Source organism: Borostomias antarcticus (assembly GCF_949987555.1).
Source record: "Borostomias antarcticus genome assembly, chromosome: 5".
Classification (NCBI taxonomy): Eukaryota; Metazoa; Chordata; class Actinopteri; order Stomiiformes; family Stomiidae; genus Borostomias; species Borostomias antarcticus.
Window position 1 is genome coordinate 18,039,397 of NC_140238.1, and position 17,810 is coordinate 18,057,206.

At 45.9% G+C, this 17,810-nt stretch overlaps 1 protein-coding gene across 1 annotated transcript in view; it reads left to right on the plus strand.

The window, feature by feature from the left end:
• begain (brain-enriched guanylate kinase-associated) overlaps nucleotides 1-15,160 on the plus strand; it is a gene marked incomplete at both ends in the record, with an annotated part of 39,877 nt that extends 24,717 nt beyond the window's left edge. The window contains 4 exons of the mRNA XM_084438980.1: nucleotides 8,600-8,707; nucleotides 11,526-11,603; nucleotides 13,403-13,686; nucleotides 13,873-15,160. Coding sequence (XP_084295106.1) covers nucleotides 8,600-8,707; nucleotides 11,526-11,603; nucleotides 13,403-13,686; nucleotides 13,873-15,160 — 1,758 coding nt within the window. The remainder of the gene's footprint in view (nucleotides 1-8,599; nucleotides 8,708-11,525; nucleotides 11,604-13,402; nucleotides 13,687-13,872) is intronic.
• Nucleotides 15,161-17,810: the final 2,650 nt, after the last annotated feature.

A 17,810-nucleotide genomic window follows, 5' to 3' on the forward strand; every position in this document is an offset into this window, starting at 1 on the left:
CTGAAATGAAATCTTTACTTGACAGAAAAAAGATAGACGTTTAAATCACAGTTTTAAAGCCTATTCTTAATTGCTACCTACTTGAGAAATGACAAATATATGTTTGTGTCTACATTATATACAAACTGGACGGCCAACACCTTGTAGAAATAGGTTTTATTTGAAGAAAAAAAAAAACTTTTCCCTTGTCCGATGTTTGCAAATTTTCTTGCATTCACTCGCGGCTCACGCAAAAATAGACCAGAAGCGTAAACTATCCGCTGCAGCGCGCGAGCCGGCCGCAGAGCTTTGCTACGGGACGCTGCCAGTGTGAACAGTCACGTTGGTTAACATGGGCGCCGAACGGAAACAGTCTGCGCTGACGCTTCCGGTTTGAACCCGGCGTAACCCAGAACGCTCTGGCCTTCGCCTCCTCCAGAGCAATTATGCCAAAATCCAGACCATACTGGGCCAATCGGGGACTGCGTTTTAACTGCTGTCCCGCCCCACAGTGGAAAGCAGCCCCTGATTGGTTCGTGTCCCTGCCGCTCGCTTAACAAACATGGCGGCTCCTGAAACAACGAGTGGTAACGTTAACATTAGAAGTATAAACGCAGCTATAAGTGCAGTTATTGCAGAAATAGACTTAATCACAACACTTAAACAAGAACAAGAGTATGCACTATCGGAGTTTCTCGGTGGAAAATATGTTTTTGCCGTTCTTCCGACTGGATTTGGCAAAAGTTTGCTGAACTCTGATTGGCTGAAGGTGTTTCTCTGTCAAGGCAAGTACCCCCGCCCACATAATCGCTCTCTATGGGGCGAAGGCCAGACCGATATTGCGGAGCGAAGCAGTGAGCTTGCCAGATCGGGAGGGTCATACCAGGCTAGATCACCATAGGCATAGCCTATTCCATTCCTAACTTTAGCAAGGCTAGCGTAGGCCTAGCCTAGCCTACTCTTCACTTCACAGTAGTTATGAGTATCCAAAATTTCATTAATAAAAAAATAAAACATATGATTGAGATTGTAAGACAATTAAGGGTACTGTGAGTCATTTAAATGAATGTAGGCTATGTAAAGATCGCCAACTCATGTAGGCCTGACAGCCCAATAGGAATAGCCTACAGTTTAACATGCTCAGCATAGCCTATTGATAATGAACCTGCTTGTGAGCGAGCTATTCTCATTACACTTAGGCTATTAGACTAATAGATAATGTAGGCCTAGCCCTTCTCAGTCCCGTTGTCGCATTCCGCTCGCTCATGCCAGACAACAGCCCTTTGCTGCTCCATTCACTTTGCCGTCAAAATAAATCGGTGTCGGCCTATTTAGGAGAAGGCGCTCATATCAGTCAGATAAACATGAAACTTCACTTACCTAAGTAAAAGGGTCTATTTTAACAAATGCTGGGTTTTTGAGGCCTTGGCGCTACCATTAAATAACTTATTTAGACGCGTTCTGTCTGAGTGAAATTATTTTTCCTAGGTAGTCTTCTTCTGTGGTGGTGGTCTCTTTGAAGCTTCAAAGCATCACCATGTGTGGGGGGTTATCCTGGGTCTGTTGGTGCATGACAATAATAATAATACATACTGTACTGTAGCACAAGAACAAAACAGGACAGTGCAAAATGGGCCTATAGCTGCAAGCAGCAATACTGGGGGCAATGCATCAAGTGCAATGAGTGCATCAAAGGCAACAAGTGCATGATGAATGCATCAAAGGCAACAAGTGCACAATGCCATAACCCCATTTGAACTATCAGGTCATTGAAATTGTCAATGAAAATACGATGAAAGTGCAATGGGGTACGCTCATATCGACATAAAAATTGTATCTGCCGATTTCATGTCCATTAGTAAATTGTAGAACATCACATTACCTACTCACACAAGCAGTTTGAACCCTATTTGGCCATGGGGGGCGCTACAGCAATCGATTGGGTTTTTGCTACTTTTAAGTATTTTAGCTTGTTATAGCGCTTGTTATAGTGTCTTTGAAATTGAGAGTTTAACATGTTTTTTTTCAAGGTGCCCACCCACATCCATTGTATGACCAAAACGGTGGTAGAGCAATTATCAGACTTTCTCAAAAGTGCTAGTTTTGTCAACGTTTTGATCTGAACCATTGTATATGATCATAAGTAACCTTAAAACAGGGCTAAACATGCATTTTCCCTTTACTACTCCTTTAAGTGCCTTGCTCAAGGGCACAATGGTAGCAATGACTGATGGGAACTCGCCAGCAACCCTCCAGGCACCAGTTAAGTTCCCACCTTGTCAAGTGGCCTGGCCCAGTCTCACACCAGCAACCTTTCGGTCACTGGCCTGATGCTCTAACCACTGTTACTACCTACCCCCAAATGTTAATAAATGTTGGGGATTTTGACTGAGCAACTTCCTTTAGGCAAGTGTTCTCACTCTCTATGCGATCAGTATAGAATCAACCGTCCAATCTTAATTACAGCCTGTCATAGCTTTAAAATATAAGCCGTCCGGCAGGACTTTGATCCAGGTAGAAAGCAAGTTCAGTTCTCCAAAAACCTTTCTCAGGCTCACTAATGATGAGCATCAAAAAGGGAAGTAATGGGAAAAAAGTCAGCTGGAACACATCAGCCTGCTGGAGGTCAGTGTGGCCCCAGCTCCCAATATGGGACACTGTTCCCTGAGGACCAAAAATGACTGATTCAAACTTGGGAGCAGGTGGATATTTCTTAAGAGGGTTAAGTTTCTTTCAGAACCTTGTTTTCTGTCAGGAGCGCCTGCATAATGGTGAGTCTTCCCCTCTCCTCTCCCAACTCCAACCTTCAGTAATTGTGTCACACGGGGATTGGGCTTTATCCGTTGCCTAGAGATTATCTCAACTGAGACATACTGTACCAACTAAATGTCAGGCTGTGTGTGTGTGTGTGTTGTGTATGTGTGTGTTGTGTATGTGTACTGTGTGTGTGTGTGTGTGTGTGTGTGTGTGTGTGTGTGTGTGTGTGCGTATGCATGTGTTGTGTATGTGTACTGTATGTGTGTACGTGTGTGTGCATGTGTTGTGTGTGTTGTGTATGTGTAGTGTGTGTGTGTGTGTGTGTGTGTGTGTGCGTGTGCGTGTGCATGTGCATGTGTTGTGTATGTGTACTGTATGTGTGTGTGCATGTGTTGTGTGTTGTGTATGTGTACTGTGAGTGTGTGTGTGTTGAGGGGTATTTAGGTATATTAAAGGCATACAGTGTTCTAGAGCTCACCCTATGGTCTTGTACTAGTTTCACACTTCCACACAAACATGTTTCCCTGTCTTCAGCTGCACCTGTACCTCACACACACTGGAGGTCAGGAGAAAAGACAGATTTTAGGTGTTACCATGGAAACACTTGTTGCACAGTCACTAGGCAGTAATTAGGAAAGAAGGTGAGAGGAGGCCTCCATCTGACGTTGACAAGGACAACACACGTCTTCACACACTGCTGCCACCGGTGTAATGACTGTACTACATTGAATTAAAAAAAATATGAGGATGAAATACTGCAATGGAAATTATTTGTTATTAGATATTATTTGAATTAATTTGACATACAGTACTAGTGTCTGCTGTTTAGGCCACAGAACTGGCCCCTCATACCTTGGCTAGAGAAAGAATGCTACCGTATGCACTTTGTAATGTTGTGTTTTTGTTGAAGTAACTGTCTCTGCTCCCGCCCCAGCCTTGCCAGTCTCTCTGTCGACAAAACAGGATTCCGGCTAGACTGGGGGGTGGGAGGCGATGGCTGGGAATCGTCCCAGATACCAAGGTTGTTTTTCATTGTATAAATGTTGACTGTAACCGCAGATCTGGCCCTCTATTTCTCACATTGTAGACTGCTGTGTGCATGAAGCAACTGAGGTTTGACGGTCCCCTTCTCCAGACGGGTTATTGAGGGTGTTTGTATGTTATTGTGCTGTTTGTATGTATTGTATGTGGCTATGTGCTGCTTGCATGTAATAAACTTTGTTAAACTTAGAATTTTGGCATTGAATCTCTCCTGAACAATACTCTGTGACAGAAATTTCCAGAACAATACCCACTTTTTGTCTTTTGTCGTTTTTGAGTTTGAGCAGCTCTGTGTCTGGAGAGAGCTCTGTAACTGTTAGAGAGTCAGTTAGTGGATGTGTGAGTCACTGTCTAACCTAACTGTGTAATTACAGCCATGGACCCTGTCATGCTCATATGCTAATCCCTTCTCTAATGTCCTCACTACTCCACTTCAGGCACGTCCTGAAAGAAGGCTAACCTAAATAAAGATTTATTTTAATGGAGAAAAAAATCTGACTACAGTAGATATGATTCAGATTCAGTACCTCATGATTGAGGCTAAACTATTTAATAGAGAACCAAGAATCTGAATTCTTCACTCTCCTAATTCTGTTGTCAATAAGACCAGGGCACTGTGTGTGTGTGCGCGTGCGTGCGTGCGTGCGTGCGTGCGTGCGTGCGTGGTCAAATGACCATACCGAATGTGAGGGGGATTGGGTATGAGAACCAGAACAGAGTGACCTGGGAGTGGACAGATTCAGGTGTCCTGGTGCTGGTCCTGGGAGTGGACAGACTCAGGTGTCTTGGTGCTGGTCCTGGAGCTTGGAGTGGACAGACTCAGGTGTCCTGGTGCTGGTCCTGGAGCTGGGAGTGGACAGACTCAGGTGTCCTGGTGCTGGTCCTGGGAGTGGACAGACTCAGGTGTCTTGGTGCTGGTCCTGGAGCTTGGAGTGGACAGACTCAGGTGTCCTGGTGCTGGTCCTGGAGCTGGGAGTGGACAGACTCAGGTGTCCTGGTGCTGGTCCTGGAGCTGGGAGTGGACAGACTCAGGTGTCTTGGTGCTGGTCCTGGTGCTGGGAGTGGACAGACTCAGGTGTCCTGGTGCTGGTCCTGGAGCTGGGAGTGGACAGACTCAGGTGTCTTGGTGCTGGTCCTGGAGCTGGGAGTGGACAGACTCAGGTGTCCTGGTGCTGGTCCTGGAGCTGGGAGTGGACAGACTCAGGTGTCCTGGTGCTGGTCCTGGAGAACATATTAACACGTTGAGTGATGGTTCTTCATTGCAGATGGATGGTGGGATTAGTCTTGAGCTGTGCCAGGGAGGCCAGCCCTCAGTCTATGGAGGAGGTATACCATAGCTAAGCCTCCCTCAGCGGCCAGAGAAATGACTGTAATATGTAGTAGAGAAAGAGAGAGATTTTATTTAAATATTACAATGTAATTGTCATTCAATACATGTTTGCTTTGGGAATACTGTATTTTCTTATCACACCAAAAAACCATTGACATAGAAAAAAAGAATTGAGAGAGGAGGGAGAGAGAGACAAAGAGAGAGAAAAGAGAGAAAGAGGGAGGGAGGGAGAGAGAGAGACTGCCAAAGCTGCATGCTATTATTGATTGAGCATCATACAGAGTGGATCAGAATATCAATGCTGGGCTATTGCTTCAACTGACATTAATTGCTGCCTATTAGATTGTTCTCCCGCCCCCGCATATCAAAACAATAGGATTGCTAGAGATGGAATTGGTAGGAGAGTCAATGATGCATAATTTGTGAACACAGCAGTGTTCGACTGAAGGGTCATAATTAGAAAGAGGGAGAGAACGAGAGAGAGAGAAGGGAGGGAGATGGGAGGACAGAGAGAGAGAGAGGGAAGATGGAAGGAGACAGAGATAAAATATGAAGATTGAGGAAGAGAGAAGAAGGAAAGGGAGAGACAAAGATAGTGATGGAGAGAGAGAAAAGAGGGAAATGGAGAGAGGAAGAGGAAAATGGAGGGAGAGAGAGCGAGAGAAGAAGGAAAGAGAGAGACAAAAGAAGAGGGAGAGAAAGGAGCATGATGGAGGGAGAGAGGGAGAAATAATAGAATAAGTGAGAGGATGAGAGAGGAAGAGAGAGAGAGAGCACCAGAAATGATATCTAGGACTTTTAAGGGTAACAACCTGGGTGGACAACCTGGTCAACTAGCTACTGGAAAGCTACAGGGTGTGTCTAAACAATGTTACCTCTATTGCGAAAAAGCTTGTGTACTGGAAAGCATTTGAGGCATTGGCAGCAAACAGAGAAACACACACTAGCCATGTTTCCATCCACACGTTTTATGCGAATTAAGTTATGTCGAATTAAAAATGCCTTATGGAAACAGTAAAATTCGATTAAAAGTCATGAAAATCGGCAAAAAGGTTGTACTGTCGATCTCATCGGATTTTCTCTTGTTCAATAAAAGTCTTTTGTGATGAATGCTTTATCCGATTTAAAGCTCTAGATGGAAACTTGATGGATATTTTTAGCGATCCTCACACAATTCGATTGACAAGTGGATGGAAACATGGCTACTGGCAGGTAGAAAATGTGTCTACTAGCGTCAGCTAGCAAAGCAAACCTTCAGAGCTTCCTCTGTGAGAAATGGTGTGGGAATAAGCAACAGGAGCCTGCTCATGGCCCAACTCATCTATACCTGCGTGGGGGATTCAAAGAAGAGACGAAGAGCGGGGTGCTCACAGAAGGGTCTGTTATAGATGTTCCTGCTCTGGAATCCATACAGCAGGAAGCTGACACTTGGATAATACTCCACACCCTCTACAGTGTCCAGAATGAAGGAGTTGACAGTTATCATACATGCCAATTACACCAACATCATTACCATGTGCCTGTACTACACTGTATGGTTCAACCCACCTCAGCGATCTACCAGAGCTCTGGGTGAGAACAGTCCAGAATGCATACTTGCCTATAAATGGTTGTGGCACTGGGACCTTCACAGTGTTGTACCATGCCATTTGTCCACAGTGTGAGTGATAGAGATACCTCTAGTTATCCATATTTCACTGGAAAGAAGACATGGTTCAAGAGCAGCATGAGTCTGGACATACTTGCACTTAAAGAGTTTGGTGAGAACCCCACCGATGCCATAACAGATGATCTCAACCAGGCACAAGACCTCACCGTAGCTGTGTACACACCCACAGCTGATCACTTATAGGCCTTTTCCACCAAGAGGGAACCGGTTCGGTGCCGGTTCGCGAACCTAATTTTGAATGGTTCCTAGCATTTCGACCAAAAAGGAATGAGTTCGGGAACCCGAAAACTGGTTCCGAACCGGCACCACAAAATAGTAGGTTCTTCAGTGCGAACAGTGACGACATCATGGGCGTGGGCTGACGTACAACGGTTCGGCTCAAAACTGGTCAAAACGCGGGCCCGTTCTCTGGACAGAACCAAGGTTCCAGGAATTTTGAAACGAACCGGTTCACGAACCAGAGTTCATTTGGTGGAAAAGGGCTATTTGAGGATTCTGATCTGGGCAAACTGAGAGAATACAAGTCCCTGAACAACAGATCAACACTCTTAAACCTATGCCCCCAACAGAGAACACATTTCTCCTGCACCTTAAAAGGGCAGCTCTTGACAAGCACGCCCACATCGCCAAGCCAGAAATCCCCACGTGCACAGAATTTGGATGGTCTCTGGATGATGGAAATGCAGTTCCAGCAGGATACACACACACAACATTTAAGAGCAGCAGTGACTGTACTGGAAAGCATTTGAGGCATTGGCAGCAAACAGAGAAACACAAATGTAGTTCCAGCAGGATACACACACACAACATTTAAGAGCAGCAGTGACTGTAAAATGAGACTGCAAATGACTGGAAAACATTGCACATTTATATTCAGTGTACGTTACGTTTGTAAAATGGCAATCCTGTTTTCTAATTCTGGCCAAGTGGATGATTATTTTGTGTTCAACTTCTGAGTCATATCTGCTGATGAGCATTGTCAATTTGTAGTTAATAACCAAGAAGAGCGTATTAAAGTGAAATAAATGTTTTGCCACCAGGAATTTTGTTTCTTTCATTATCAAATATATTTTTTCGTAAAAATAGAGACATTGATTTGCACAAATTCAATTTCATTTAATCTTATTTCCAGATAGGTTTAACGCAGTTTGGTTTGACCTACCACACAGAATACCAATTAAAGGATGGTGCGGAAACCGTGGCGGCCATTTGCAATTTTCGCTGCCTGTAGCTTTCCAGTAGCTAGTTGACCAGGTTGTCCACCCAGGTTATGATCCTAGAAGGTCCTAGATATAATTTGTGGTGCACAACCTTTTACAACATTCCATGTCTGTAAAACCCCTTTGCCCCTTGGGTATTGTGTCACTTTTCTGAAACGTAAATGACAGTTCCTTCAACACCAGTCACACGCCCTCTAGTATACCACAGGGGTCTAAAGTTGGGAAAATAATGACTTTCGATCTCTCTCTCTCTCTCTCTGGCTCACTTCTTCCAGAGTAATTGATTTGATACGGTCTCTTGCAAGTGTAATCTTCTTTTAATTAAGACCTGCTACTGGCACAGGCTTCTGACTGATACTGACTGACTACTTTCTTCCTCTCCACTCACTCCCCCTCTTCCTCTCTAAACCTCAACTATTTTCTCCCCCTCTTTCTGTTTTCTCATTGTCTTCACATCAAATCCTCTTATTTTCCCGTCTCTCCCTCTCTTCCTCGCCTCCACTCATCCTCTCACCTATCTCCCTTGCCTACTCTCCCCTCTCCTCCCTCTCTCCCCTCTCCTCCCTCTCTCCCCTCTCCTTTCGCTCTCTCCCTCTCATCAAGTCCCAGCACCATGAAGAGGAGAAGCGAGCTCTCGGGAGAGAGATCATCGTTCTCAACAACCACCTCATGGAGGCTAAGCTCACCATAGAGAAGCTTCGAGATGATAACGTAAGTCCATCCTACCCAGGAACAGACAGCAGAAGACTCATTTTCCAGAGGGAAAAAGAAAAAAAACAGTTCACCCATTTGAGCCAATATAGACTATTAATAATAGACTGGCTCATTCAGTCGTTCAGATGACGAACGAACGAATGAACGAACGAACGAACGAATGAACGAATGAACGAATGAACGAATGAACGAATGAGTGAATGAGCAAATTAACAAATTAATTAATTAATTAATCTTGAATAAGTGAATGAATCTCATCTATAGGGCTCAGGCTATAAAAGTAGCAGACAGCAGAGAGCAGTCCGCCACCTTCCCCTCACAGTAAGCTGTAAACTGTATTGCTCCTCTGTGAGATTAAGCCATTAGATTCACTGTTGTGTGGAGGGAAAGTGTTGAGGGTTAGTCTAGGGGGCGATAAGGAATGAATGAGATGAGTGCTGCTTCAAAGTAGAATTAACTGTCCAAATCGGTTTAAGACTCCAGCTATCACCTAAACCCTGCACTGGCAGGCTATACAGTAGGAGATGTTGAGGGAGCCCCCTACAGAAGCATTAATGTTTGTTGGTTGAATAGCAGTTTATAATCATGAAATGATCAACCCAAGATGAAATCACGCAGGCGGGGTAGTCTCTCCCTGTGTGTGTGTGTGTGTCTGTGTGTGTGTGTGTGTGTGTCTTTCTAACTCTCTCCCAACACCCAGCTGACATTGAGAGAAATCAATCAGAAGCCCAGCTTTTCTCTGTGCTGTTGTCAAACCACCAGGGCCCCAAGTGTCCTCTGTTGCAAATATAAAGTTTGAGTTGAATCCCTCTAATACATTGCTTTGATGTTTATGAGAAGTCTGTCAGGTTTGCTGTGTCACCCAGGAAAGGCGCTGGGAAGAACACAGAGCTAGGGGAGAGAGATATTAGAGAGAAAGGAGAGAGAGAGAGAGAAAGACAGACAGAGAGCAGAGAGAGCCTATTATAGGAGGGTAGATAAGAGGAGAGAGACTATTTCAGAGCACCCTAATGAAATTAGCAGTAACTAAGTTAGGGAATGGGAGGGACACGTATTACGAGTGTGAAAGTTCCTCTCACTTAAAGGGCAATGCTCGTTTTTGACAACCTGGACCTTATTTACGACATATTATAAGAAGTTTGACTCACCGAGATCACTTTTGTGTAGTTCGGAGGCCTGTAGAAGAAATTTAAAATCCAGCGCGAGCCAGTATATCCATGTAATGACGGTGGACGGGGCAACGAGAATGCAGTTTCTCAAAATCTATTTTCGGCCGCTAAACGGTTGTTTTCATCAATCAGATTGGATGAATCGACAGTTGAGATTCCTCAACGCGAGGCATTGTAGTGGTTTTCAAATACGGGGTCTTTAGCCTCTGTAATATGATCTTTACACGCCTTTCCCCACTTGCTCCAGCACGCATGCGCACAGGCCAGCGCGCAGACTGGCTATTCTCCGGCTCACATTCTCTGCGCTACGATCGTTGTTGGTGCCGAGAATATTGTCGTCGTCATTCGTCAGCAACAATCCGATCGTAGCGCAGAGAATGTGAGCCGGAGAATAGCCAGTCTGCGCGCTGGCCTGTGCGCATGCGTGCTGGAGCAAGTGGGGAAAGGCGTGTAAAGATCATATTACAGAGGCTAAAGACCCCGTATTTGAAAACCACTACAATGCCTCGCGTTGAGGAATCTCAACTGTCGATTCATCCAATCTGATTGATGAAAACAACCGTTTAGCGGCCGAAAATAGATTTTGAGAAACTGCATTCTCGTTGCCCCGTCCACCGTCATTACATGGATATACTGGCTCGCGCTGGATTTTAAATTTCTTCTACAGGCCTCCGAACTACACCAAAGTGATCTCGGTGAGTCAAACTTCTTATAATATGTCGTAAATAAGGTCCAGGTTGTCAAAAACGAGCATTGCCCTTTAATAGCATTCTGCTTTTGTTAATGGCCCTAAGGGCCCGATGGGTAAAAAAACAGAATAGTGTTAAAGCTGATGGATTGGTTGCAGGACTGATGTGTTTTTTACTCTGATTGGCCTGTCCTTAAATGGCCTCCTGTTCACAGTATCCTGAGTCAGCTATTAAACTGCTAATGAGGAAAACAGCTTGAGGATACAGGAATCTATTAGCTGAGCGATTTTTAGTGTTTTTTATTTGTTCTTTTTCTGTCAGGCAGTGGCAGGTGATTTGGAACGACCATAGAGTCTGAAGACTAACCCTGAACATTCCATTATACCTGTAGGGTTGTTATACACAGCCCAGAGAGAGCCCTTATGCTGTGTTCACACCGGGCGCAGCGAGAAAATGTGCGCCTCCCTGTTCGCCCTATCTCGCCGCGGGATCAATGGGTTGCCGCGTGAAACCGCTGCAGAAAGTTAAAAAAATGTAACTTTTGCAAATGTCGCCGTGCGGCAAATCCTGGCCGCCGCACCACCGAGTTCTGTGATTCGCGCTGCCCGCCGCCCAGTTCGCGTGAATTGTATTGACTTTCTATGTAAACTCGCCGCGCCGCAGGAAAAATTTGCGCCCGGTGTGAACACAGCATAACAGTTAGATGCTACATAACAGTAGATACAGTATAACATAAAACTATATACTACTTAGTACTGTACATACAGTATACTAGTTAGTACATAACACTAGATACTACATAGCACTACATACTGCATAGCACTGCAGGCAGATTCTGCTTAAAACTACTTGATCCACTTTTCTATTTAGTGTTGTAATGTCTTAAAAACAAACTTCTCTCTTATGAAATGTTATAAAAGTGTTATAACGCCTTGTTGTATACGTCTTTTACTATAGGATCTGTACAGGAAGGACTGTAACCTAGCTGCCCAGCTGCTACAGTGCTCCAAGTCTCACTATAGAGCTCTGTCTGAGGTGAGTCCTCATCCCCCTCCCTCATCCCTCCACCCTCTCCTCTCCTCATCTCCCTCCCTCATCCCTCCACCCTCTCCCCTCTTTCACTACAGAGCTGTCTGAGGTGAATCCTCATCTCCCTCACTCCTCCCTCATCCCTCCATCATCCCTTCGCCCTCCCTCCTTCCTCTCTCCTCTTTCACCACAGAGCTGTCTGAGGTGAGTCGCGACCCTCCCTCCTCCTTCATGCCTCCATCATCTCTCCCCTCTCAGAGATCACAAACTGTCGGAGGTCAATTGAAGTTATAATTTGCATACATTTACTGACAAGAAGGTATTTGCAGTGAAAGGTTTTCTTGGACATTTCACATTTTAAATCCAGCTTACTTGAGTTGTCTGAACTGAATGGAATGACCCCGACCTTCTGGAACATTCTGAGCTGCTGACTAGAGTCCGTGTCCGGGAATATCTTGATTGGATTTATGTCACATCCTGGCACTATCAGATTCAGAACTCCAGAATGGGAACATATAGATGTGCAGCATGATAAGACTCTGTATTTTGATGATATAGAAATATAGGGAGTCCTAACACCTGCATACCAATATGTTCCCTTACTCTGATACTGCCTGGATACAGATCCTTTTTGCCCAGGTTGCTGAGAGATTTTCTCCTCCATGCAGCAGCTAATTATGGGCCCCCAGTCTCACCTTCCCCCCCCCCCCCCCCCCCCCCGAGTGGTCTCTGGGGAAGTCAGCAGGCTTCTATAAATAGCTCTGGGTTCAAACACAACACTGCTTTATTACGCCCCATCTTCTATTTTTCAACCAAGCCAGCTCAGTGTTTTATAATGTTCTATTCCCAGCCGGAGCCCACAGCACTGGTCTAGTTTGAATCCTGGCTTCTCCCCATGGAGCTCCGCTGGGTTTGATGGTAGAGGGAAGAGAGAGAGATAGAAGTAGAGATGGGAGGATAGAAAGAGTGAAACAAAGACAGAAAAGAGAAGGCAAAGAAACTGATAGAAAGAGAGAGAACCAAAGGAAGAGGAGATGAGAGAGAGAGAGAGAGAGAGAGAGAGAGAGATAGAGAGACCCCACATAGTTGTTCCTGACCCCTAAGACCAAAGAGGCGGAAGTTTTTAATTGACAGGACGTTCTATCTTGAAGCTGACCAGCCCATGAGCTCTGCCCTGATAACTGTTCAGGGAGTACTATTGTAGTACTGTATATTAAATTCTATAAAGAGAGAGAGAGAGATAATGGCAATACAGAATGGAGACATATGGGTCAGTCATTTCAAAACACTATAATAGATTTTACCAAGCAATACAGACCCAAATCAAAACCAAATTATAACAGTTAAATGAATCAGAATTGGCAATAAAAGAAAATCAGAACCCCCTGGACTCTCCTATTACTGAGCAGGAACTAAGAGAAACACTGTGCACTGAAACCCAAAAAAGCCAGTGGGCTTGATGGCATCATTAATGAGATGCTGAGATACACAAGCCATCCTGAAACCATTCAATTTGATTCTGAGTGTAGGTTACTTCCCTGACATCTGGAATCATGGTCTCATCACATCAATTTCCAAATATGGAGATAAATTCGACCCAAATAATTACAGAGGCATCTGTGTGAACAGTAATCTGGGGAAGATTCTTTGTAGCATTATAAATTCGAGACTCATACACTTCCTTGTATGCACTGTTCTATTAACAGTTTAACAAAGTCATATCTGTTCCTCGGTAGTTATATAAGACCCCCCACCCACTTTCCACTGTAAATGGTTGAACATTGAACACCCCTCCCCCCTCCCAGCTACCTGAAGACTTCCAGGAGAGAGTGAGCACTCACATTGAGAAGCACGGCCACAGCGGTGGCGTCACTATGGCGATGTGCCACTCCCCTTACTCCGAAGCCGTTCCCACGGCGGTCATCGCCAAGGTTCTGGAGAAGCCTGAGCCGGGAAGCAGCTGCCCCGTGACACGCTCACCGAGCCCCACGCCCCAGGATGGTGACTTCCTGCCGAACAGCATGGGGACAGGAAGCACAGACCAACTCAACCGTCGCACGGCATATAAGACCTCCGACCTGTACTGCAGGTAGGCTCACTCTTCATGTTGCTTTGCAAAACTGATTCAAGCATGTTCATTTATCATACAAGATACAGGACACCATGTACACTACAATGAAATTAAATGTACAACGAAATGCAAATGAAGAAGTGTTTTGCTGTGTGTCAAATTGCTGAATTGTTCCTCCTCTTCTTGTCGTTCTATGTCCTGCAGTGACACTGCGCTGTACTGCCCTGAGCGCTGGCAGGACCGCCGGCAGAGTGTGGACATCCATGGAGGCCTCCAGCTCCACGCTCAGCTCTCCATTGACAGCAACCCAGACGAGGAGGCCTTCCTGTCGGGCAGCTTCTCCCACGCCCGCCCCCAGTCTTTCCAGGCCTCCAGCTCCTACTCCAGCTTCAGCGTGGCGTCGGACGTCGAGAAGGGCAACGGTGGCAACCTCGGCAGCACGCTCTCCTCCTCCCACCAGGCGCTGTACATGGACTGGCGGGACGACTACGACTGCAAGAGCACTTGCTCCTACGACAAGGATGCCGCTTCCTGTTACGACAAGGACAGCTTCCCCAAGTCGCTCAGCTTCCAGCACATGGCCCTGCCCCAGAGCCCCCAGGGAGGTGGCGTGGCCTCGCCGGCGTACACCAGGGCCACCTCCTGCTTCAGCGAGCCCTACCACCCCTCGCCATCGCCCTCGCCCCACCTGGCCACCTCCCACAGCATGGGCACCGCCTCCGACCTGGCCTCGCCACTCACCCGGACGCCCCCAGGGGAGGACCGCAGCAGCGCGGAGGTCTTGGAGGAAGAGCTGACCACCCGCTGGCGACAGCTGAGCGTCGACGAGCTCAACAGCTTCTCCTACCCGGACCTGGCCCAGGGGGGGGGGCGCGCGTCCCCCTACAGCTTCTCGGAGAGGCACTTCGCCCTGGGCCCGGCCAAGGCCAAGCACGGCCCGCTCTACAGCAGTTTCCAGGAGGGCGACCACGTCTTCCTCAGCTTCGCCGGTAACCCCTCTCCCAGCCCTAAGCTCAGACCTGGGCATCGTAAGCAGGAGAAGGGGCCCTTGTACCGGGCCGAACAGAACATCCAGGACTCTGAGTGCAGCTTGTTCCTCCTAGGGAGCTCCAAGGAGAAGGAGGGCGCATCGGGGAGTGTAGACGTCGGCCGTGACAGCCCGGCAGAGTCCTTACAGCCTGGCTCCCTGGAGGCCTCCAGCGCCCAGCACTACCAGAGAGAGAGGCCCAGCTCCAGCACCAGCGCCAGGATCAGGCCCAACTCCAGCCCCAGGCTCAGCTCCGGCCCAAGGCCAAGCTCCAGCCACAGTCCCCGGCCAAGCTCCAGCCACAACCCCAGGCCCAGCTCCAGCCACAACCCCAGGCCCAGCTCAAGCCTTGGCCCTGCGCTTCCTAAGAAGACTTCCCCGCGATACCAAAAATTCGGCAGTGCAGGACTGACTCGGAAGGATAGCCTGACAAAGGCGCAGCTCTACGGCACGCTGCTGAACTGACGACAAGCTTGTTCAGTGTGTTTTTTATGCATGATAGTATTTGACTGTGTGTCACTGAGGTTTTGTTTGTAGTCTTGCCCAAGGCACGTTTCCTTCAGACTCATTGCAACACAACCGTTTTCATATCCAGCTGTTTGACGTTTTGATACACTGTAGTTGTCTGAGAGACCAGCCTCTAGATTACTGAAATCGAAATCCTGAATTACCTGCCAGTTCTAACAGAGGTGGTTTGGAACCACACTATCATGATGACGCAGCTCGGTCTTGTAAGCTCCGATAATACCTTGAGACCACACAGATGTCTTCTTGGTCTAGTGGTAGATATTTGGTTGGTGTGGAGGAGAGCCAGGTCTAACCCTCTACAGGGACACCAGCAGATGAAGACCATGACAATAGGCCTGAACTTGCCGAAGTAAAACTGAACTCAGATTGGATTGAAGTTTACTGTAATACTCTGAATACTGTGCTTTGGATGTGTGCTAATTCACCCACTAAAACAAAATTTTGAGATTTCCCTGGAGAGGTAAGAATCAGTGAAGCCTAAACAATGCATAAATGTCATGCTGTTACTGATTTCTAATTTTAAAACCTGCAAGATGCTGTCTCCTCTGAGGATTACAGTATCTCTTTCTGTCATCTGACGAACTTCGCTCCAGCAAATTTTGTGAAAGTTTGTCCCCAGTGTGAATCAGTCCAGACAGGCTTTGGGGGAGTGGCAGACAGACTCATGTCATGTTCTAACACCATCTTGTCGTAGCTGTGCGGTGGTGGTGTGTCCTGTAGTGTCTCCGTCCTCCAGCCACTGAGGCATGACTAACAGAGAGGGACCCGGCAGTAGGCCAGGCATGTCTGACAAGGTCCTGCTGGGTCCTGCAGTAGCTTCTCACAGCATTATCTTCTCCTCACTGGCAAACTGCATGTGGTGTGTGTCAGTAACCAATTTAACTAGTCATGGTGAGAAATTGTAGGCAATTTTCAGTATCCACATGAGAAGAAAAAAGTGTGTCTGAGTGTGTGTGTGTGTGGGGGGGTGTATAGTATGAAACTAAAATACAACATAAATACAACCAGACACACTAAGCCTGTTCACAAAAGTACAAATATTCTGGTATCATATTTAAAGGACCATACCGGTGGTATCGATGTGATGTGATCTCCTAAAACTAGTCACCCAACGTTTATCACATTACCGCAATCCATTTTCCAAATTAAAGCTCACGCTAAAAGAGATTTGCATTTTCCCATTTTACTTACATTTCAAAAGTTGAACGTGATGGCTTCAAAATGTCTTTTTAAATTGTTCCCTTGTTGTGCTGACAAACTCGTCCCGGTTAGTTTCAAATAATTTTCAGTAGTTAATATTTTTGTTTTAACCCTCTTTGCACAGCAGTTCAACAAATTCGAACGAAAATAATATAACATGAAAACTACTGAAAACTATTTGAAACTAACTGGGACGAGTTTGTCAGCGCAACGAGGGAACAATTAACAAATACGTTTTAAAGCCATCATGTTCAACTTTTGAAATGTAAGTAAAACACGAAAATGCAAACATCTTTTAACATGATACTTACTTCGGAAAATGGATTGCGGTAATGTGATATACGTTGGGTGACTAGTTTAAGGACATCAAATCCTATTTAGACCGGTATGGCCCTTTAAGGCAGCTTTTAAACTGACTGTTAGAAATGTTATTTGAGGACATACTGTACTGTACAGTACAACCCCAACACACACACACACACAAACTCTCTCTCTCACACACACACACACACACACACAAACACACACACACACACAAAAGTAAACCCATGGGAGAGTTTATACGTTTATTGACATACTTTAGTCCTTGCATAAAAGAAGGTCTGATACAGCCGCTTCATATTCCATCCAGACTGATACAGGTACAGTACATGAGCATGAACGTACTGTAGTGGTGAATTCTAATCTCATGACAATAGTATAATCTGCCTCCATTTTGTTCTAGGTGTGCATATTATATATATGTATGTAGATGTGTTCTTACTGTCATACTCACAGACCGGGCGTGACCACCAGCCTGGATTTTAAACTCACAGTGCTCTTCACCAAAACAAAAGCACTTAGTCATTTAGTTGAGTTTGATTTTGGAGCATGCTGGCCTGGCATTTACCCCAAAGGGGCCATTAGGTGTGGCTCGCCCGGTTAAGTTTTCCTGATGCAATGGAATCTATACCAAACTCATCACATTTGACACAGCCCTAAATCAAGCGCACCTCTCTCGACAGTCCAGCCAGAGTCTTATTAGCCTGTTACTGCACAGCAACGGATGAACAAGAGACCACATACCCATATTAAGAGTACTTTTTTGTGGATGTAAAAATGAAAAATATATATTAATATATAATCATCACTATTGCTATTTTGACCCTGTTTCTGTATTTATTTGACCCTGGGGAGATGTTGTCCAAGTCCTGTTCTACCTCAAGACTCTTAACAAGGAGCAGCAGGTCATCCGTCCGTCCGTCCGTCTGACCGTCTGTTGCATGTTTCTATATTTTTGCTGTATGTTTATTTAACTAATAAAGAGGAGAGACAGACAGCACCTCGCTGGCTTCTATGGTCATCACATGCCTATAATAATACATCTCTTTACTAGATTTGTGCAACT